The sequence below is a fragment of the Poecile atricapillus genome, chromosome 8 (genome assembly GCF_030490865.1).
Source record: "Poecile atricapillus isolate bPoeAtr1 chromosome 8, bPoeAtr1.hap1, whole genome shotgun sequence".
Taxonomy (NCBI): domain Eukaryota; kingdom Metazoa; phylum Chordata; class Aves; order Passeriformes; family Paridae; genus Poecile; species Poecile atricapillus.
In genome coordinates, this window is record NC_081256.1 from 22,822,600 (window position 1) to 22,845,807 (window position 23,208).

The window sequence follows — 23,208 nt, forward strand, 5'->3', positions numbered from 1 at the left end:
CAGTGCATCATAATCTTTTCAGAAAGAAGTATTTTGTTTTCTTATTTCTCTTTTGCTATTTATGTAGTCCCCGTGAGATGTTCTGAAGTATATTTTTCCATGACTGAGGTTTCCTGCAAATTGATTTTTTTTCTGTGTCTGTGTCCCACCCAGCGTTAAGTCTTACCAAGAAAGAATAGTAGATGACTCATGGTGGCTTAGAAATCTCTGTGGTTAGACCTGATCCTGCAGAGTTTTGGCATCAACTGTGGCAAGTGAGCCATTTTGTTCACCAGGAGAAAGAACTGGCAAGATGGGAACTGCTGTCTGAGTCTGTTTAGCCTTTATTACTTCTCTCCCAAAAACTATTGCATTTCTTCCTGCCAAACAGCTTTTTTTGTACATGTAGAAAACTCTCTGCAAACACTTTTTGGGGCAGCGCTACTCCAGAAGGTCATGGCAGTTGAAGAAAAATACTCTTTAATTTTTGCCTCATTATGTGCTGAGGTCTGGAGGGTTAGGTGTGTAAGTCATAATATTAATTCTCAGATTTCCTCTAGGAATTTGTGGGGAAAATACCGTAAAGGAGTTTCAACAAAAGGATAATGAACTGCAGGGTGTCTGCCTTGCCCAGACACACATGTTGCTTGTAAGGTGCTGGAGGTCTGGAGATGTGGGTGGGGGAGAGGAGATAGGAGGCAGCTGAGGCTTGATTTGAGCTCTGAGATGAGCATCATCTTTCCCTGCCTGCCATCAGCAGGTCCCTGTGCAGGCTTGATCGAGGCATTGTTTTTCCCCCTCTAGGAAAGTGGTTAAAAAAAAATACTGTCCATGGCATCTATTTTGTTCTAAGCAAGCTGTCAGTATTGTCAGTGTGTGTAAATGAGGTGTTTTGCATAAATTTGCAGGTGTTTAGTTGTATTTAAGAAAGAAACATAAGGGAGCTATTTTGTTTCTGCGAGTTACTGCTTCATAACAGACAATTTCTTATTGAATTTGCCTGGATTTGATGTCAGTCTGAAACTTCAGCCATCATTCCAGAATTATTTGAGAAATCAGAACCCAATTACTGTACTTACTCATCCTTAATTCTGATAATGAATCAAACACTTCAAGGTATAGAAAATTTAAGTTCTAACTAACTTGAGTGCCCTGTGCCTTAGGTGCTGTTATGTTACTATGTAGGTGTCCATGGGAGAGGCAGGTTTGCAAAGCCACCTGGAGCCCTCTGTGAAGTCCTGGGAACAGCATCATCTCTGAACTTGGTGTAACAGCTTTTGTTACAGGTACCTCCGGGGCTTCCCCAAGCCAACTGTTCTTCTTGTAAACAACACCTTCCCAAACATTTTTTTAGCTGGCCACGGAGAAGGAAAATGCAGTTCTTGTGAGACCTTGGTGTTATCCTAAATCCACAAATGAAGCTGTTTGGGAACTGATTGGAGATTTCTGGGTGTGAAAGGGGGGCTGAGGGCTGGTGTCTGCCCATGTTGGTGCTGGCTGTGCTAAGGAAAAGCAGCTGTTTTTGGAAACGTGGATCAGGAGCAGACATGCACCCTCCTGTTGTCACCTCTGGCACCTGCTGTTGCTGTTTTTTCGGGAATGATGCCTGATTGTACAACAGGCTTTTAGTGTTGGGTGTCCCAGCTCAACAGTGGGATCTGTGGCCACTGAGTGCTGCAGCTTTAAGATCAGACTGGAAAAGAACTGAAGTCAAATGAGGACAGAGACATCGAATTCTTGTGGAGCTTATCAGCCAGAATGCATCAAACACATTTAAAAACATTGCTAAATAAAACATTAAAAATCACTAGGGAGCTTTGGTTTGGAAAGGTGCTGAATTAGGTTTGCAGGCAGGAGTACAGGAGCGTTTTGGGGTGATGAGAGAGGCTGCATCACATCATGGGGCTTTGCAGTTGTGGCTCTAGCCTGTCTGTGCCCAGGGCAGGGACAGTAGGTGACAGTGCTCTCAGGGTGGTGCAGGGTCATGTTTGGGATGGGGAAGCAGCAGCAGGATTCTGGATGAGAAGCTGAGTGATGCTCCTGCTGGGACAGCCTGGTGACCCCAAGGTGCCGCAGCTCCTCTCACACCCATTAACCAGAGGTCATCCTGTGCTTTGGGTTTACCAAAGTACACCCCTGGCACAGCGTGCACTGTCAGCACAAGCTTGGCAGAGGTTAATGTTCAGAGTGAGCAGTCACACGCTTGGTTCACGCTGCCAGGAAGGATCAGCGTGGGATGGCACCGTGCAAACACCCGTGTGGGCCTGGCACTGCATGTGTGTCCCAGCCCTGCACCCTGCACTTGGAGCTGCCTCTAAGAGGGACAGAAGCATCAGTAAAACTGTGGTGGTTGTCACCCTGCCGTGGTCATCCTTGAAGCTGGTGGGGTCGTGGGGAAGCCACCCTGGGAGATGAGCCTGTACCTTGCACTCCCCAGGCGAGGGAGGGAGTTGGGCTTGGCTGCTCACATGGGAACATTTGAGCTCTGCACTGTAGTGGGAACTACACTAACAGTAGTTTAGTGGGAGGGTTGCTTTCCTCCTCCGTCATGGCCCTCTGCTCCTGCCAGCTATTTGGTTTTTTTAAAATGGAAATTATTTGAAAAGTTCCATTAGGGCAAACAAATTCCCAAAAGTCAAGACAACAGAAACAGCATTTTATTGAAGTGTTAAACTTTTAGTTAAGCTATTAGTAAAAATACATGGTCTCAATCTGCTACTCTTTGTTTCTGTGATACCCGCAGGAATTCTCATTTCTTTGAGCAGGTCACATAAAGGGTCAACAAAATCACCTCTCTGTGCTTTCACTTGGAAAACAGCAGGAGGAGAAAGAAAAGTCATGTTCCCACTTAATGGGAACAGTTCAATCAGCAGCAGGGTGGCAGCAGGAATGGGGACAATGACCTCCTGACACGTACCTGTGCTCTTTGCTGTGATCTAGAGCTGCTGCCAGGGGCTGGTGCCTGTGCAGGGCACAGTTCTGGGCTGAGATCCTGTTGCAGTTGCTGAATCCCTCCCAAGCACAGGCTGCAGTGCTTTCCCTGGAATTAGCTTGGCTGGGAGGAGGTATGTGAAGGTCTGTGTTTGCATTTATCAGCTGCCACCTAACCCCACTGTGGGAGAGAGGGAGGGATGGAGGTGTTGGGCTGCCTGCCAACGTGCCCGCTCATCTCTGAGCTGCCGGAATTCCCTGTGGAAATGTGGCTTGGCAGGTGGCAGTTGCTGGAGCAGACGTGGCACTGGGAGATAGCAGCATAGTGTTGAGTGATGTACAGGACATCAGCCCTGTGGATATCTATACATTTAGGTCACTAAAATATGTGCTGTGTTTGTGTGATGAGTTCAGCTGTAGATAAGAGCTGCAGCCATGCATATCATCCTGTGAGCACTGTGGTGGTCCCTGTTATCCCTGATCCTCATGGAGATGGTCGCTGTAAGAGTCCTGTGTGTTGCACTATCACTTTGACCTGTTCCTTGCTTTTAGGATTTTATATAAAGCTTTTGTGAGCTCTGTCTTGTGCCAAACTCTGTGTGTCTGTCATCACCCAGAAGTGCTGCATGCTTTGGCTTTCCTGCTGTCTGCAGCAGGCAGTTTTCCAATCCCCTCTTTTCCATCAGCCCAGGATTCTGCTGACCATTTTGTTGCATCTTGGTTGTGTGGTTTGGGGATGCTGAGATGGAGTCAATCCCCAAGGTGCTGTCACCTGGTTCCCTTTGCCTGCCTGCAGCTATAGTATTAGTGGGTCTCTGGGGGTGAGTTACCAGATTTCAGAGGCTCTGTCCTGTTTTTCAGGGGTGTTTCATGCAGTGCTCCTGGGTTTAGGGCTGTAGGATGGATGTGTGCCATGGGCCACATCAGGGAGTGGAGGGCTGCTGGTGATCGCTGAAGGATGCACAGCCCGAGGTGCGAGTGCTGTGCTTAAACACTCTTGTCTGTGCCTGAGGAATCCAAAACAAGGTGATGGATTAGTGTGTGTAGGGCCAGCCTTAATTACCAATAAATATCTAATGATCAGCTTCCCGGGGAGGCTGCACTTCCTCTGGGAGCAGGGATGGTGCTCCTGGAGTGCTCCGGGCAGGGGCAGCGGGAGCCAGAGCAGCTACATCAGCATGAGATCAGCAGCCGCTGCCCATCCGAGGATGTTTATGTTTTCCCTTTACTGCTCTGGAAAGCAAATGAAACGAGTCCTTGGGAGGTGCCAACGCTTAGGCTGGGCTGGGTGTGGGGATAAGCCAACACGGAGGGGCTTTCTGGCTGAAGCCATGGATTAGTCACCAGTGCCTTACCTCATCCTTTCCCTTGAGCTGCCTGGCTTTTCTGTGTCCTTTTCTCTAGCAGAAGTGCTGTGGGATGGAAGCTGCACAGCCCTGTCCAGGGGCAGAAGGGGCTCTGCCCGGTGTGGATAGTGCAGCAGGGACTTCCAGGGATGAACCTTTGATTTCCAGTCCATCCCAGCCTTGAAACGTCTTGTGCCCTGTTGCAAACAGGCTGTGTGGATTCCTGTGACTTTGCTGTTCTGCAGGCAGGCCGGTGGCTTGGCAGTAAGCCTCATGTGGCAAGGACTGTGGAAATCAATAATGCAGAGCCAGGGAACTGTGCTGCAGGAAGCACTAATTGGTTTCTGCATCTAGAGGTATTGCTATTAAATGTGGGCGCTTTGTGGGAATAATTGTTTTGGAAACAGTATTTTAAAATATTTTGGTTTTATCAGGATTGGACTAAAGATAAGCAAATTAGGTCAGGATGATGTTTCAACGTGTCTATTGTTCATCTGGATTTTTATGTCAGTTCTCTAGCACCAGATCTTTCCAGGGTAGGAGCAATGCTTTGGTTCTTATTTAAGGGCTCTTCTATATGTTTTGAAAAACAAACCCTAATCCTTTTGCACTGTCCCTGCAGTATGAGCACCCAGAAAGGCAGATTTTTAGGAGGTGTCTGCATTTGCTCTTGCTAGCTGCTGGCTCCTCTGGCTTGGTGTTTTCCATATACTGAACTGAAAAACAGGGTTAAGGCGTTGCTGAGCATTTTTCAACCCTTTTGTCTTTTAGTTTCATAGTTAGGAAATGTAGCATGCTACCTACAAGAGCCCTGGGCTTTCAATTAAATATTGATGGAAAGATAAAAACAGTGTGTGTCTATTTTGCTTTGTGTGAGTATGGGGATTTTTCCTGGGCTGGAAAAGCAGGATGCTCTTTGCAGGTGCTGGCAGGGATCCTGAGCACAGGGGATACTTCCTAACTGTGGTCAAGGGCTGACCCCTGCCCAGGCTGTGGAAAGAATGTGTGCCAGGGCATAAATCTGGGGTGATGACAAGCCCAGCTTCTCCTGGGGGAGGCAAAATACTCCTCAGAAATGGCTCTTACCAGATGAGGGTATTTCTCCAAGACAGAATGGTCCAAAGCTAATTTTAGGTTTAAAATGTGATGAATTAGGGAATATTTGCATGCAAAAGATTCATCACCACTAGACAGAGTGAAAAGCTGTTGAGGGCATCATGCATGGGAGTTCCTTGGCATTTCATTTGGGCTCTTGGTGCCCCCATTGCACCCAGACTCTTGATGGCATCAGCAGGAGGAGAGAGAATTCATGCTTGCTCAGATTCTTTGGGCTTTGTTTTGGTTGGTTGTTTGTTTTCTGTTTAATAACCCCATCTAACTGCCCTGTTTTGGCCTAAGCCTCTTCTGCTCCAGGCAGCCTGGGAGGTTTTTGTGTGTCCCACCATGGGTGCTGCTGCCTGCAGGAGAAAACCAAGTATGGGAACAGAGGTCATTTGTCACAGCCCTTGCCAGAAGGTCACTGTACTGGGAGAGATGCCATGGGAACAGGGATGAGATAATTTTCAGGGATTATAGTGTTTCTCACCATAGGGATAAGAGTTGATACAGAACATCAATCCCTGGCAGGCATCAGCAGGAAGTGTCTGTTTTTCCTGGATGTATCTTCTATTCTCTGCTCCCCTCTTTTTCCAAATTAAGTTTTTCTGGCTTTCATAGGTTGTGTGGTGCTTTTCAGCATTGGAACCTCATTAAGGAGTTGTGATTGTCTGAGCTTGTTTCAGATCTGCCACGATACAGAGTAAACTTAGGCTGACCGAGTTTTAGGTAGTCTGTGCTATTACCAGCCGCATACATTTTCACATCAGGACGTCAGTGTCTTCAAAACGCAGAACTGTTCATGAATATTTACCAAAATATATATTTTCTGCCTTCCAGTTTCCATGCCTTTAAAGCTGTGCTTTTGTTGTCCTGTGCAACAAGTAGAAAAAAAATTTTCTTTAGTGAAGGTTGAGATGGTCATATGATCCCTGAAGTAATAACTTGGGGTTAAAGCATAACCAAAGTGGCAAATAACAAGTGGATACTGGGCTTGCAGAATTGCAGGATGGAGCTACAGGTTTGAAATATATTCATTCACAAGGGCTCAGTGATTAATAGAGTTAATTTCTATTCTTTCAGTCATTGGCCCTGCAGTTGAAATCTTGGCTGATTCTTGGTGCAGTCACTGTTTCCAGTGTATATATTTTACTAGTTTAAGAGCTTTGGGGCCCGTGTGCTGTGGGGACAATCTGGGACAGGAGGCAGAGAGCTTAAGTGGTGCTTCAAGAGGAAGTAATTAATATGAGAATTTGGTTGGACAAAGGCAGTCTCAGCAGTCTTTATGGGGTTTGTACTATGTGTTTCTACCTCCTTCAGCGTTTAATCATCTCCTTTTTTCCTTGTCTGTTCATTCTTCCAATGTTTTCCTTTACTGCTGAGTCTTTTCATTGTGTTTTCCTTCTTGCTGCTTTTGCCCAGGCAGACTTTGAGCCGGATAAAGCCAGAGCAGCACCTTCCCTCTGTTCAAACACAGGTTGCCACACCAGCTCCTGGCTGCCCCCAGCAGCTGGTTTGGGGTGTGGGTGCTGGGGTACAACTGTTCCCCTGCTTCTCTCAGCCCTGGAGCTCTGCAAACCCCTCTTCAGGCAGTGCCATGCAGAAAGGCCTTTGCTGCTTTAAACCAGCAGTTAAACTAAGAGAGTAGTTTTGGATTAGATACTGGGAACAAATTCTCGCCTTTGAGGGTGGTGAGCCATTGGTTGCTCAGAGGAGCTGTGGATGCCCCATCCCTGGAAATGTTCAAGGCAGATTGGACAGGGTTTGGAGCAACCTGGGATAATGGAAGATATTCCTGCCTGTGCCCAGAAGTTAGAACTGGATGATCTTTAAGGTCCTTTCCAACCTAAACCATTCTATGATTTTAATTCAGAGCACTTCTCTCTTGTCCACCCTGCACACAGCAGCTTTCTGCAGGGTTGCAGTCTGCTGTCATGTTTCTCTTGCCTTCTCCCAGCACTGACATTGTTCTCGTAGGTCAAATGCTTTAGGTCTGAGTCTTCCTGTGTTCTTCACCATCTCTTCCTTCCTGGCTCACAGGCAATAGTCCTGTTTGTGCATCTTGGCACAGGTTTTGCCTTTGTTCGGATTGCCGGTTCTTGACTCGATCAGACCCTGGTTTTTTTCTTTCCGTTGTTTGGGTTTTTTCTGTTTAAAAACCTGCTGCTTATTTTTGATCCTGAATGGCAACAGCTGAATACTGAAATGCTGCAGTTATTCCTTGGAAGTTTCATCCTATTATTTGCAGTCTCCTGCAGTTTGCTGGTTCAGTATCAGAGTTTTATAATTCTTTTCTCTAGTCCATCAGCAGTGTGAGCACTGAGTGGCACTGGACAGACAGGGCCTTCTTGGTGTAGCCTGCCTGGTTTGTGGTAAAATCCTGGATATCCGTGTGCGGTGTCTGTTTGCACCCAGCCTGTTGCAGATTATTAACCCAGGCATTCCTCAGCTTGCCCATGGGAATGCAGAGAGTGACCACATGGAAACTCTGCCCAAGGTTAAGCAGCTCTTACGGAGCAGAGCCCTGTAAAGCAATTTGGCAAAGCTTTCAGAGGGATGTGATATGTGTTGTCTTTCCAGCTGACTCCAGTGCCATCCTCCCTGCCCAGGGCTGACTGTGCCCTGTGTCCTCTGGCTCTGCAGCAGCCAGCTGTGACAGGGAGCGTGGCCACTGCCCAGGTTCGTGGGGCTGCTGACAGGACAAGTCACATTTTCCCTCTCAATCCCAAAATTTGGCTCTAATCAAGATGGGGGGAATCTCGCTGCTGGGGCAGACTCAGGTCCATCTGAGTTTGGAACCTGCTTTATCACAGGATTTGTCTGTGCCAGCTGTGAAAACAGCTTTAGCTTTAAAAAAGAAAAAAAATCCTGAGTTATGGAGCCCTGCTGCGGTCCCTTGCAAATAATCATTGCAAACACTGGTTAATTGTTTATCCATTAGCCAACTGTGTCAATTAATCTGACAAAGAGCCCAGCTGTACCTGGCACAGTGGGGAGGAAAGGAGGAGGAAGGAGGATGGAGAATGAGCATCCTCTCTCCCTGTTAGCTCCTCTCTGTTGCTCTTCCTCCAGCCCTGCTGATGTGGTATTTGTCTTGTGATTTCCTTCAAGTGTAGTTGCTGGCATGGCACATCCAGGCTGTGTTTGGGCTTGTGTTCTCTTTTGAATGTGGAAAACATTCTTTGGAGAGGGCATTAAGTTTCCATGAACCAATAGCATGTTCTGATGGAGAAAAAAACCCAACAAATTCTGGTTTGTTTCTAAATGTGAATGCAAACAGAAATACAAAGCAAGACGCTGCTTTATTTGCAGCTAGAAATACACAAAAAAAATCTTTGCATGAAGTGCTGAGTGGGAAATAGGATTTTAATGTATGTATTGGTGCAGAGTGAGGCTCTGGGCTCCCTCCTGCTATCCCCAGGGTTATTTGGGAAGGCCTGGTAGCATGGCCTCCCTTGGGAATGCTGTTTATGCCTGCTTTCCAGGAAGAAAATCAAACATCCAAAGCCAGTCTGTATCAAGTGGAATGACTGCACTCCAAACAAATTAAAATGTATATTATGCTCCCTGAATAATTGGAAGTCCCCTGCAGTACATTGTTAGAATAGGAAAAGTGTAAAGCTTCCAAGAGGGAGAACTGGCTTCCCATGAAGTGGTGATGAGGGAGGTGTGGGGCAGTGCCAAATTCCTGCTGCAGAGAGGCTGCACGGGCTGGGTAGGGTAACATCAGTGAGGTGAGAACAGTTTGATAATTGAAACGAAATAAAATACAGTAGTAATTGTGATGAAAGGGGAATAACACTGATGGAAACAAGTGATGCATAATATAGTAATTGCTCACCATCCCCTGACCAGTGCCCAGCCCCAGCAGCAGCTGACACCCTCAGCCAATTTCCCCAGCTGATATCCTGGGAATGGTGTCCTGTGGAATGGAATATGCCTTTGGCCAGTTTGGGTCAGCTGTCCTGGCCATGCTGCCCCACAGCTTTGTGTGCACCTCCTCATTTGCCAGAGCATTGGGAACTGGGAAGTCCTTGAATTAGGGGAAGCAGCACTTAGCAACAATTCAAACATCAGTGTGTTATCAACATCCTTCTGGTCCTAAATCCAAAACACAACACTGTATCAGCTAAGAATAAAATTAACTCTGTCCCAGCTGAAACCAGGATCTTGCCCCAAAGTTCAGCATATCACTGGGAAAGGAGGTACCCACATGTGTGTTTATGTTTGAATTATTCATGCAGATCTCTTGAAGTGACCTGGGGGCTCTGGTCTGGTCCTAAAGCCCTCTGTGCTCTGGAAGCTGTTGGTTCTACATTTACTTTGGTACAAGAGAAGAGATTGACCCAGTTTTTCTTGATTCAAGTCTGTGTGCAAATGGATTTATTTTTTTTCTGGAGGCAGCTGCTTCTAGCATGTTTTTAGGCATACATGGTATCAGCCTTATGTAGTAATGAAATAATGGACTTGTTTCAAAAGGAAACAATAATAAAGAATGTTCTTTCAAAAGCAGCTAAACACATGATTTATTAAAATGTTAAATTATTTCCAAGTTACGGCATACCCAGCTCTTGTTGTGGGGCTCACTCAAGAATAATTGCACAGTGTTCTTTGCAGAACTTAACATCAGAAATGTCACACTTTTTTGGAAAAATCATTCTTTAACACAATGTAAGAGCTTCCACAAGTATAAATGGGCATCCTTGTATTGGCTTCTGTAAAATGTTGCCAGTTTGTCCCATCTGTATTTTTTCAGTGTAGCTGTTGAGCTGTGACATTTATTGCAGAGCAGGACAAAGACTGAAGGGACTTTTTATCATCATCAGGGAGATGTCCAGGAGCTGCAGCCTGGCTTTGTGAAGGACCAGCAGGCAGCTCCACAGCCCTGTAATGAGATGCAGAGCCTGAAGAAGGAAGAGGAGGAGGAGGAAGAGGGTTTGCAAAGACTCAGGATCAGGGAAGGCTTGTGCTAGTGTCAGTGGCCATGCCTCATATATCGATTTACTTTTGTTTCCTTATTTTTTTTTTATTTCTTCCTTCCCCATTTTTCTCGTGACTCAGGCTCCTGGGATGGATGGGTGGGAATAAAGGTGGGAAGTGCTGTAGTCACCAGTGCCCAAACACCTCTAAGTGTCACTGTCTGAGTGCCCTGAGCAGAAGGCAGCCTTTTCCCTGGCCATGTCTGCATCACAGAGGGACAGTGGGCTGGTCCCCTGCTGCTGGAGGGGTGAGCACAGCAGATGTGGAGCCCACCTTGTTGATCCCAGGCTTTCTGTGGGCATCAGGATGCTTCTGACCTCAGAGAGGAACCTTTAGAGCTGTAACTTTCAAGCCTGCTGAGAGGTTGGAGCTGTGGGAGAGCACGAGGCACGCAGACACCACAGGCGGTTGTGTAACGTGCATAGAAATAGAGGAAATCATAATAATGCTGGGAGTTTCTAGCACTACTTCACTCAAAGGAAGAACATATAGCAAAAACGCCTACTGATTTTCTGAGTGAGCTTTTCCTCCATGCACCTCCATGACCTGGGAAATTCAGTGCTGGGTGAATTAAGTCTGGGATTTGGCCAGGCAATAATATGGTTTGTAGCTTTAGGACTGAACATTTGGCATTGGGTGTGTAGGATGGGGATAGCTGGGATGAATGTGGGTAAAGGGATGGAAGGAAGATACATGTCCGTGCATTGCCAGTGGTTTCCTTCAGCCCTGTGTTGCAGAGGAGGTGCTGACAGCTCTGTCCTGTCTCTCCCCAGCGGCCTGTGTCTCCTGAGGGCAGGCCCCTGAGATGTCTCTGAGAGCAGAAAGCCATGCAGCCACATCCACACTGAAGAAGCTCGCTGCAGACATGAGCAACATCATCGAGAGCCTGGACACCAGGGAGCTCCATGTGGAGGGGGAGGAGGTGGACTCAGAGGTGCTCACTGACCCCAAAGGCACCGGTGAGTTGACACCCGTGTGTTCCCATGTCTTGCATGGGTTTAACAATCTGTTGGCAGGTAGGCTACAGCCTCAGGGGTTTTGCCAAGCCCAGCACTTACCCTGATTTAGAACCAGGAGACTCTTAAAACTTCAGCTTCTCAAGTCTCTTCTGTGTAACCTTGTCTTTGAGCTCTCTTTAATACAAATTGCCCTCTTTTGCTGGAATTAATGCTGCTGTATAAATGCTCCCATGTTAAAGCATAGCTGCTGTCTGCTGGCTTTCATGCCCTTGTGGATTGTTACAAGGCTGTTGAGCTAACAGTTTTGTGGGGTTTGTGGTCCTTGCAGTGTGCATTCCCTTCTCTGCCATCTACCACACCCATGGGTTCAAAGAGCCAGGCACGCAGACGTACCTCACGGGATGTCCTGTCCGAGTGCGTGTGTTGGAAGTTGAACGCTTCACTTCCACTAAGAAGGTCAGAACTTCCAGAGATTTCATTTGGTTTCTGTAGAACTGTATTTAAAATGCTGTTTGTGCCTTAATTTTGCGCTTGCTTGTTTGTGGGCTGAGGAAGCAGCAATGCCTGTGTCTTAGAAAACGCTTAGGAGAGAAGGTTATCTATCTATTTATAAAATCTAATAAAGGAGAACAAGAAATCATGAGACAGAATAATCCTTAAGTAAAGTTGAATAAAGGCTCTTTAGATGAGCAGCTGCAGGAAAATGGCTTATTTCAAAACTTGCATCCCATGTGGTGATGTTCTCTCCTGCAGGTACCAAGCCCCAATGTTTACACCATCGAGCTGACCCATGGAGAGTTTGTCTGGCATGTGAAAAGGAAGTTCAAGCACTTCCAGGAGTTTCACAGGGAGCTGCTGAGGTACAAAGCCTTCGTGCGCATCCCTATCCCCACCAGGAGGTGAGTGTACATCCCTGTGGACACGGTCGGCTTTGGGACATGGACTCTTTTAACTTTTAATATCTTATCTATTTGGCTTCACTGGTCCCATTTGTTTTGCTGTAAGGAGGAGAGGACAGAAGAATTCAGTCTCCATGAATATTTAGTAGCTATAATAAAAATACTTAATCTATGTGTTTAGCAGCCATAATCTAAGTGATGCAAACATCTCTCTGCTGACGCAGAAAACATTCCCTTGTGGGTCATCAGCTTGTGGGCTGGATTTGCCTGGAACTTGGGGAAGGGTTATGATAATGCTAATGGAAATTGCTGGAGATTTGTGGCTTTCTGACAGTGTGGGCAGGATGTGGGAGGTGTGGGCATCGCTGGCCAGACTAGCCTTGGTGCTTGGGATGGCTGGAAATAAAAGAGGGATGAGAAAAAAAGTGGGAGGAGAAGTGATGTTGGTCAGTGAGAGCCTCCTGATATAGACGAACATTGGAATATGATAGGAAGGGTAAAACTGTAAGGAATTAAGAGCTGGAGGAACATAATGCTTTAAAAACAGGGTGTAGGTTCCCTTTACTTACAGGGGAAAATTGTGGCCATCAAAAATCAAACTCTGATATTTCTGTGTTGTACTTTTGTTTGTGTGCCAGTTGGAGCACACTGGCTTCTTAAATGAATCCACATCGTATTCTTTTTTGGTTTGTTTTTTGGCTGTCCTGCCCACCTGTTAGTTTTTAAGATCTTGGATAGGAAAAATAAAGGCATTGCAGCAGAGGGGTTACATATTGAGGCATACAGACAGTTGCAGCACTGAGACTTGATGTTGGGGTGTGTTTTTCCTTCCAGTCACACGGTGAGAAGACAATCCATCAAAAGGGGAGAGCCGAGGCAGATGCCGAGTCTGCCGCACACCGCGGAGAGCACAATGCGGGAGGAGCACTTCTCCAGCAGGAGGGTAAGTGCCCCCCTCAGTCTGAGGGCAAGAGGGGTGCTCTGAGGCACAGAGAAGCCTGGCAAGCTCCTTGCAAAGCCACACACTATCAAAACTCTTCTTTGTTATCACTACAGTATTCTGTTTGACAAAGTCTGGCTTTGACAAGACCAGCTTTAATGCCAAACTCTCTGCTGTGTAATGATGAGGATGCTGCTCCTGGGGTTCACATGGGCAAAGCTTTCCTCTGCAACTGAGGAACACCGTGATGCTGGGAGCGGTGGTTCCCCTCCTCCCACCTGCTCTGATTTAAAGATAGACAAGGCAGTTTGCAGAGTCAAGTTGCATGATGGAGGCAGCCCCGTGGCCATCAAAATCTGAGAGATTTCAGTGCTGTTCCCCTCTGAAAGAGGAGATGATAGTCAGGCTATTGATGCTGAAGTGTGTAATTTTAGCCCAGGCACACGTGTTTTGTGTAACTTCATCAGATGTTAACAGATGGGCCCTTCCATGGAGAGGGTGGATGTCTTCCTACCTCTTCATTGCAGCTTTGCTGCTCGCAAGTTAAAACCCCCATGTTTGTTCAGGCTGTGCTTATCGTTCTCTTTCTGCTGTTCCCTCCCTCCCTCCCTGGGCTTTGTGCCACTGGAACTTCAAGACCCAAAGGATTAAAGGATTGTGTCTTGTGGCTGTGCCATGCAGAAACCCTGCTATTCACTGCTTCTCTGATGTGTGGGAAGTTTGAGGAGAGAGATGTGGGTTTAAAAGAGGAAGAAAACTGTTTTATAGATGCTTTTTATTTTTTTAGCTTGTGTTTCCTTTCAGTTTGCTTTGTGTCCTCTAGGACTCTGCTCAGTTTCCCATGCCTAGGCAGTTTAATTTTTTCTTTTCTCTTTTACCATAAGGATGGGAAGAAATTAGTTCTCCCATAATGGTTTCTTCTCTTCTCCCCTCCTGGCTGGGAAGGACAGGACCAGCCACTGCTCTCTCTGTGTCTTTGGGGCACGACAGCATGGTCCCTGTGTCACTCAGCCCATGAACCTTTTGTTTTGTTAAACAGGCTCTCTCAGTTGCTTCTGAGCCTGTTTTCTCACAAAACTGATTCCTGTGGATTGGAAACAATGGGGACTGATTTGGTATTTAAAATTGTTCTGAAACTTCAGCTCAGTCATGAAAGTTGACCTCCAAAGTGGCCCTGCCACGGAGCAAGTTTGCTGGTGGAAGGTACAAACACAGAACTATGAACAATAAACAACCTATGACCAAACTGTTTATGGTGCTGAGCTGTGATATCCTGTGAGCACACATAATAATGGATTTATTTATCTACTCAAACTGAAAAGTGGGTCTGATTTCTTGATTGCTTCCTAATGCCAGACAGTTGGATTACAGGAATTTTCAAGAAAAACCTCCACATCCTATCTAAAGTTTCCACATTTTGATTGTAGAAACAGCTGGAGGACTACTTGACAGATATCCTGAAAATGCCAATGTACAGGAACTACCATGGAACAGTAAGTAGAAATTAGTTTTGCTTGATTGTCTAAAGAATATTCACTTTACAAATGCTGAATTCATTGGAAGAAGACATGCAGCTTCTGCAAGAAACATTTTACAGCTGTTTTGTGAGCATTTTATCTTAGCTGATTTCTCCAACACAGATGTAATATGATTAAAACCAAAGGAATGACTCAGAGGCTGCTGGTATAACACAGTGATAACCTCCTCAAGCTAGTTCAGTCCAGAGAGCTGGTTGTACATGCGTGATGTAGTGAAATTCTGTTTAATTCTTCAGACTGCTTAAGATGATAAGTTAAAGTTTTAAATACTTCAAAAATTGGAATCCAAGCCATTTTTCTAATTGCTACTTCAGTCTGGGCTTTGTGTATGGTTCTGGATGCAGATTTGTCTCAGGTTTCTATTCTGTGCAGTTTCCCAGAACATTAGAGAGACCGTGTGGGATACCCAGAGAGGTGAATGAGTATTTTGTCAGTTCCAAAGGGAGATGGTAGTTGCCTTATTTCCCCAAGTCAACACTCTTTGGAATGAGGAGAGATGTCAAATCCAGCTTCAGGCCTATTTTAAGCAAAAATATTTCTTTTGAAATTCATCCTTGAATGTTTCTTCAGAAGTCCTCACCTGTCAGCCACAGCTGTGACATCTCTTGGAGATGGTAATTTATTTCCCCTTTTTTTGGCTGCATAATGACTGTGTTACTTCATCTTTTGTATTACCAGCAAAATCTGATGCATGCACTGAGTAGCTGCCAAGTTTAGTGACATTTCTGAGCACAGAGTGATAACTGGGAACACCTGGTTTTCAAACAAGCCAGAAATACAGACTGAACTTTGGATTTCTGTAGCAGCCAGTTTGCTTCCACTTTTGCTGTTGTTAGATATTCTTCTATTTTGCAGAATTTCCATTGTGTAGAGATGTTGGACAGGTCATAGCTGGATGTTGTGTATAAAAACTTAAAAACAGTTGCAGAGTTCAGTGTTGAGCACTGCTTGTTCCATGAGACATAGTGCTCTTTGGGGGTTGGCAATTGCACTCTGGATGGCAACAAATCTTCAGGCTGAGGAAGCTGCATTCCTTAGAGTGATTCTTTAGGGGACAAGGCTGTGGTGCTTAATTCCAATGCAGTGAAGAGCTGTGTTAGTCTGCATGTGGAAAAGATTCATCTTTTGTTCTAGAAGCAAGATTGGGATAACTTGGCAATTTTGATCAGTAGCATATGCAGAGCGGGGGAGAGTTATTTTACAATGTGGATCCATCTTGTCACTTTTAGGCAGGCGTTGCCTTTTTCAAATATTTTGGATCATTTCTCTCTCCAATGAGCACGTGGGTGATGCTTTGGCCAGGCTGTGGTTTGAGACGGGCTGCACAGTGGGGGCCGGGAGAGGAGATGGGCAGCCCTGCCTTCCCAGGCAGCTGTGGGGTGCTCCCTCCTGGGCTGAATCGCCCTTCTGTCCCCAGCCCCCGCAGCCAGATGTCCCTTTTGCACATAAATTCTCAGTTTATTGTTGGCTTTCACTGGATTTGGCCACAGAGAAGTGTTCAGGGAGGCCTTTGCTGCCCGTGGTGGCGGCACAGGTCCTGTGAGGCGATGCTGGAAGAAAGCACAGGGAAGGAAGTGCTTCCTTTAAAATAGCACCCAAACAACCCCCCCTGTTCTCAGATGAGACTAAAGTAAGGATTTCTGGCACTTTCCCTGGAACTGTCTTTGTCCTCCTGAGAGCAAAATGAGGGCTTTGCTCTTCCTGTGGTTGAGAAGTCTTTTGCGCAGATGCTGACAAATGCTGTAACTGTCTTAATCTTGGAGCACATTTGGACTTCTTTGCGTTCCTCTCACCAAATCCACGCACTGAGGACTTTTTTAAGATCAGGAACTCTGTTAAATGAGGCATGGAGTTTCAAAGGCGAGACCTGCCTGCAGTTTAACCCTTGGCCATTGTGAAGAGTCTGCTTGCGTCAGTAGCAGCTCTGAGATGTTTTTTTACATCTGAGCTGCACAGTTTAATGAATTTGCTTTTTTACTTCTTTTATTTTGCATTTGTGGTTAATTCATTATTTGCCAGTGAGAGCAAACTGCTTTATACACTGTCTGGAGAATATGCCATGCACTGAGACAGTTAAGCCTGCAAGTCAGGCTTGTGGTTTTGCAGACCTGAAATCTCTGGTTGGGTTAAGAATCAGGACCACAATGGCAGCATGGCATTATAGAGGTTGTCCATCATCTAGCTCTTTATATATAATAATTTTTTTTAATTATTTGATTTATGTGATTAAATCTCATGTCGTCTTCTTCTTTCCAAAATCTTTTTATAGTACTTTTGTGCTGAAGTGCTTTAAGACAATTACCGTTAAAATGAATGTTGTGTGAATCTCAGTGTGTTAACTGTTCACACTTTTTTTTTTTTTTCCTGAAAATTGGAAGTTGGAGGAATATAGCCTCAAAATGTTGAGGCTTAATTGGATTCTGTATAAAAATTTTATTAATTGGACCCTAGCATTATTTTTGTGCAAGTTCCCATACTTAAAAGATGCCCAAGCAAAATGAAAAGTAAGATTTGATTGGAGTGTGTGTATGTGTGTAATATTTTGCATGAACTTTAGAGAGAGTAAAAGCTTCATCTTAAGTGAAAGCAACACAATACAGAACAGCTGAGAAGTGACAGTGGCCACTGGTTTGCCCCTGGTACAGCCCTTGGATCTGCAAACCTTTGTGGAGCTCCCCACGCAACCCATCAGTATTTGTAGTTACTGCACTTGAAATTCAGCACATTTAGGGTTTTTTTGAATTGTATTTTGTATAAACAATTTTTTTTTTGTGTAAGAAATTGTGCTGAACAATATCATTCTGAAGAGTAATTCCACGTTATTGCTAATGACCAGTGCTAATCAACTTTTGATGCATTTCTGAACCCACTAAATAAAGAACAAGAGTCAAAATGAAAAAAATATAGCATAGAGAAGCTGAATCCTTTCTGAAATGCAGGTGCTCTGTGAAATTTTTACTTATATAAATCATGCATGCTCCACATTGCTGGCAGGACGGGATGGTTTGAACACCTTGCAGATGATTCTCCACCTTCCACAGCCTGTCCTCCTGCAGCCCATCACTCCCATCCACCTTTTTATTTCTTTTTTCATTGCCACAACAATGTCATTGAAGCTGCATTCTCCAGGCCCATATCTCATACCAAAAACATCCTGCTGTGGGTCATTCTGAAACTAGAGTGGGATGCCAGATCCCAGGGAGGCAGCTGGGCAGTGCAGGAATTCCAATGTGACGGAGATGAAAGCTCCTGGCTGCCCTGCTGCCTCTGCCAGCCTCTCTGTGAATGATGAGCACCTCAGATGAGGCACTGTGATAGTAAAAATAGCTAATTGTAACAATAAATCACTCCATCAGATGTTTTGCACTATGCTGAGGAATTTTCCTCCTAACTGCAGGAATTTATTTAAGGTGGTTTTTTTACAAAACATTGCTTGATCAGTGTGTTGGATGTGCTCCTGTCATTGCTGTTCCAGAGACTGCTTGGCTGAAGAAGAGGTTGCTTTGCTGCCAGACAATCTTTCTTTCTCTTTTATGTAGTGGTAGTTCTGTTTCTGCAAGCAATTTTTCCTCTTGGTTTTCCTTTTTGCATCTTTGAGGACAATTATTTCTCTGCATGCAGTGCTCCTCAAATCCCTGCCAGCTTTCTGGCTCCAGCCAGCATTTTCAAAGGGTTTTGACATTTTTATGCTTTCTTTTGCATGTGTGCTCACTGTGAGAGAGATGTCTGGGTTTCTGATTTGTCTGATTGGAAATGCCATGAAAAAGTTAAAATGGAATCCAGACAAAGAACTGGCCTGAGAATTTGCTTGGCACCTCTGATAAGGGCTTGTAGGATACACTGGATTTCTTCAGGTTCTTCCCACCCTGCTCTGAGTGTTGCTGCAGAAACAGCTGAAACATTTGATGTCACCTGGTGCTTTTCCAGAACACTTAGGGAGAGCAGAGAGAGCAAAATGGTTGGTAAAATAGCATGGAATGACTTGTTCTAACTGCTTTCTGAAAACAGGCTGAAATCACCCTAAAATCAAAGCATTAAAATTGCCTCAGCTGAGTAGAGGTTACTTTATGTCTTTGAGATACTCAGAGGAAAGCAGCAAAGTCTTTTGTTCTTCTCCATGGCCTTGGCTGATATGAAAAGTTTGGGAAGGTCCCAGGAGCAGCTGAGCATGAGGAGATGAAAGGATCTTTAGTCCTACTGCTGTTTTCTGGGGAAAAAAATGATGGTATTAGGAATGTAGCCTGTGCTAACCTCATCATAATGGCAAGATAGACTTTGGCTCTAAATTTACTGATACTTTTTGTTATACTTGGTGTCTGAAAATGTCTTTTTAGGGGTCCACCCATGTAATTCCTGTGCAAAATTGGATTTTGCTGATGAGGGCCCTGAGGCTGGTTTTTTCAGAGATGCCAGTGGCTCTTTTCCTTGAGAAGAGAAAGCCTTTCCTTGGAGTTGTTGTGGGTATGGGAGTTGTGGGCATATCCTGAATATGCAACCAAGGCTGTCTCCTGTCCCAGCTGCCATCAGGAGCATGAGCCCTGGACTGCAGCCCCAGTCAGGTTCATTGCCAAAATGTGCTGTTAGAGGTTCCCTCTGGCTTGCTGCCTGGCCAAAGGGACAGTGACACCTGCCCTCACCCTGCCCTGAGCACCTTTTTGGACTTGGACAACTTGATGTGACAATAAATTAGAAGTGTGTGGGTGCAGACAAGGTTCTGCTGTGCAAGGCAGCTCCTTCGCAGGGCTGTGCCTGCCCCAGCCCTGTCCTGCACAGGACACCCTGGGAGAATGTTTCTCCCTGCTAAAGGGGCCCAGGGCTAATACCCAGCAGACTGCCAGGAATGTCCCACTGTGCCAAGAAAAGCCTGCTCAGGCGAAATTGCCCAGTGTCCTATTTTTAGAGGTGAATGTAATCGTGCTGAGCTTTCTCACTGGCTTTGCTCACTGTTATGTTCCCTGCAATCCCTGCTGAAGCAGGAGGAGCCATGAGCAGGCAGGTTCCTTGACTTTGGGATTTGAACTTGCTCTCCTCCTGCCCCACTGTGGTTTTCCTGTGGATTTTCGGTTCTTGGAACCAGATGGGCAGTGATGAGTGTCCAGCACTGACCTGCTGCAGTGGCCTTGGAGGATGCTCATGGGTCATGGGCCTGAACCCTCCTGTGGTGTCTCCATGGGGTAGGGGGCTTAAAGGGTGTTCCCAGCTCTGGGCATGTGTTCTCATTTCCTTTCCAGTCTTTCTGTGAGGGTCCCTGGAGGGAGGAGAGGATTCAGGCAGCCAGCCAAGATCACACAGACCCCTGAACGGTGTCAAACTCGAGTCCTTGTTTCAGTCAGAGATCCAGGAGGGACAATACCAGGGAGTCCCTGTGATACTTTTGAGTTTAATTGTCCTGAAACATGTTCTCCAATGTACATCTAAAATAAGTGAACAGAAAACCCAACCAAAATACTTTCCTTGATCTTCTTGAAGATGCTTAAGTGATGGTGGAATCCTGCTCAGGACGTTCTGTAGGTCTTTATGGCAAGTCACTTTGATGAAGCAAAAAATACTGTGGATTTCAGGGTCATAAAGATGGGGGAATCTCTTTTTCTTTCCCAGATGGAGTTTGTTGGAGTAAGCCAGCTGTCATTCATCCATGACCTGGGACCAAAGGGCATGTGAGTTGTGAGCTGTGTCTTTGTCAGTTATGATTCACTAAGAGCATGGCTTTATACATAAGTACTGTTAAAATTAATAGCTTTCCTTTTTCAGTGCTAACTGACTGGCGAATATTTTGCCATCTAGATATGAAAAATTATTACTGTTCAGACAGAAATGCTACAATTTGGAGAAATGTTTTTAAGAGTGGGCTGCTTTGTGAGACAGCGCTTACGGGGTTTCCGCTCATCCCTCCCTGCAGTCTTCCCTGTTGAGCCACCTAATTTTCTGCTTCCTGTGCTATAAACTGGGACCCTGTGCTTCTTAAAACTCCATTATTTTCTTCTGGGGGGGTTATTTTTTCCCTTCATCCAGTTTTCAGGGCACAGCACAGAGGCTGCTTGGGCAGAGTTGGAGGTGACAGGAGCCAGCCCTAGGCACAAGGGCTGGGGGTTCAGCAGACATCCCCTCCAAATCCCCCCAGCACCCCCAGGTGAGCCACATCCCCCACCCTGACCCTGTTCCTGTCCTTGCAGAGAAGGGTTCATCATGAAACGCTCCGGGGGCCACCGCATTCCTGGCCTGAACTGCTGTGGCCAAGGGAGGATGTGCTACCGCTGGTCCAAAAGGTACTGCTGGGGTGGCAGAGGTGGGCATGCCACGTGCTCCCAGGGCACGCAAAAATCCCCATTTGTCTTTTTCTCCCAAAAAATCTATGTGAGAGAAACTTGGTTTTTTGTATGAAAGCCACAGATTTTCAAGTTGGAAGGGCCTGTGGGCTATTCCCTGCCTCACCTTTCTGTGTGGTGGGGTTTTTTTTTCTCCTTGGGAGTTCACAAAAGGGACATGTTACTCCAGAGAAAATCTGGGATTTCCTAGAGCTGGCAAAAATGGCAGTGACCTCCTCCCAGACTGTTCACAGCTTTCCCTGCTGCAGGAGCACAGGTGGCTCTGTGCCTTCAGAAGGGAATATATGGCTGGTGACCTGCCCTAGGCAGATTTCAGCCTGGCTGTCTGAGCTTTCCTTCCTCAATTTACAAAATGAAAATTAATTAATTAAAACAGTCTTTGGACTGCTTTGGGGCAGGAGCAAATCAGACGTGACCTGCAGCACTAAGGAGCTGTTTGGTGCAATTAGCCTTGGCATTAAATACATTGCCTCTTGCTTATTACTGCAAGTATTGAATTGCAGTGTTTTCTCCTGTTCCCATGTCCCTTCCTGCTGCAGACAGACATCATTTGCTGTGTCCATCCCTTTAGCACTCTGTGTTAGGTCTTGGTGTTGCCTGGGGCTGCAGCACAGGGAGATGTGTGCTGTGGGGGAGTACATGTGTTACCAGCCAGCCTCCAAAAAATGCAGGGTGTATTTCCTGGAGCATGCCCTTCCCAGGCAAATCTTTCCATTTGAAAATCCAAATAGCCCCTATCTGCCTTATGGCAACAATTTCTTAGTTAATGGAGCTTCCCCAGGCACCTGGGGAACCTTTGCACCTTTGGATTTTAGCATCACCCATGGGCTGTCCTTAGTTTTATCTTTAATAGTTCTGTTTTCCAACCAAACCTTTCTGCATTCTTGTGAAGAAAAGGTCCTATTTCTGCACAGTCTTTCCAACATTTCTTAATTTAGGTTTACAGAAGATCTCTATAATGAGGGCACAAGGACATAAAGATGTGACCTTCCTTCAGGTCAAATCATTAAATGGTCACCAATTCTTCTTCTTTTTTATGGGAAAAATGCCTTTTCCTCTTGATGCTCCTCCGTTAACCCTTTATTGTGTTGTCCAGAGCTCAAACTGTAGTGGGAACAGTAGCACATCCAGCTTTGATGGATCTCCATTTTTCTTAAGAAGCTAGAAAGGGGGTAGGAGGAGTGTTTGAGTGGTATTGTGTACAGAATATCACAAATGAGTCGCTAAATTCCCATCTTGGCCTGCTGGGACTGATAGTTTATGCATCAATAAATAAGCAAATAACAGTAATATTTCCCAGAGAGGGTTATTTAAAGGAAGGATTTTAGGACACGGAGGAGGATAGTGGGGTGAAGCTGTGAATGGGCACAGGCAGGACTCCTCAGGCACGTAGAGCTGCCTGGGAAAAACAGAAGGGAAAATACTTGGAAATACACCCTGTGGGATGATTGAGAGTGAAATTATGGGCCAAATAGAGAGGGGAGGTATTTTGGCACCAAATGAGAGGTGATACCAGGTAACTCTTTCAGGGCCCTGAAAGCAAGAAAAAAAAATTATGAGATCTAATTAAAAATTATGGGAAGTAGATGAGGAGCTGAGGCTGTTACTAAAGATACAAGAATGAACAGATTTTTGCAGTGTTTTGTGCTGCTTTGTGTGCTTCTGAGTGTGCAGAAGAATGAAGAGGAGGTCTGGTGATGGAGACCTGTGTGGGACAGAGGGGGCTGGTTACCCCAGCTACGCTGCAGGGAGAGAAAAAATTAGAAATGCCATTCACAGTAAAAAATGTGTTTTTTCCCAGAGTTGCCTTCAGGCTACAGTATTTATGTAAAACCTGCCGGTCATCCCTCCTCATGTGTTTCTAACAGGGTGCCTGTTGCTTGGCAATAAAAGCTTTCCAAAATGCCTTGTTCATATATTTTGATAGGAGTGAAAGTGATCCTAGCATTAGAATTAATGTTAGAAATGTCAAATAACTCCCATATAGCATACAAGCTGAATAAAAATCAGGGATGGAGGAATTCTTGTTGCACCTTGCCTTGTGCTCAGAGTTTTATGACCAGGGAGGTTCTCATGGGTTTTCTTAAACAACGGAACCTGTATTTTTAAAGACTCCTGTAAAAAGGAGTTATTTACGTAACTCTAAAAAGTCCTATATTGAATTAAAACTCATTACCCAAGTTCATAAAATAGACATGTTTCTGCTCAAGAAAAC

The 23,208-nt window shown here is 45.5% G+C and overlaps 1 protein-coding gene across 5 annotated transcripts in view; it reads left to right on the top strand.

Moving 5' to 3' along the window:
- Positions 1-23,208, top strand: part of PLD1 (phospholipase D1) — a 72,847-nt gene that overhangs the window by 17,061 nt on the left and 32,578 nt on the right. For all 5 annotated transcript variants that reach the window (XM_058843871.1, XM_058843872.1, XM_058843869.1 and 2 more), the window contains 7 exons: positions 11,105-11,290; positions 11,619-11,746; positions 12,044-12,189; positions 13,024-13,132; positions 14,557-14,622; positions 20,266-20,324; positions 20,841-20,933. In XM_058843871.1, the coding sequence (XP_058699854.1) occupies positions 11,137-11,290; positions 11,619-11,746; positions 12,044-12,189; positions 13,024-13,132; positions 14,557-14,622; positions 20,266-20,324; positions 20,841-20,933 (755 nt within the window). In that variant the 5' untranslated portion in view covers positions 11,105-11,136. The remainder of the gene's footprint in view (positions 1-11,104; positions 11,291-11,618; positions 11,747-12,043; positions 12,190-13,023; positions 13,133-14,556; positions 14,623-20,265; positions 20,325-20,840; positions 20,934-23,208) is intronic.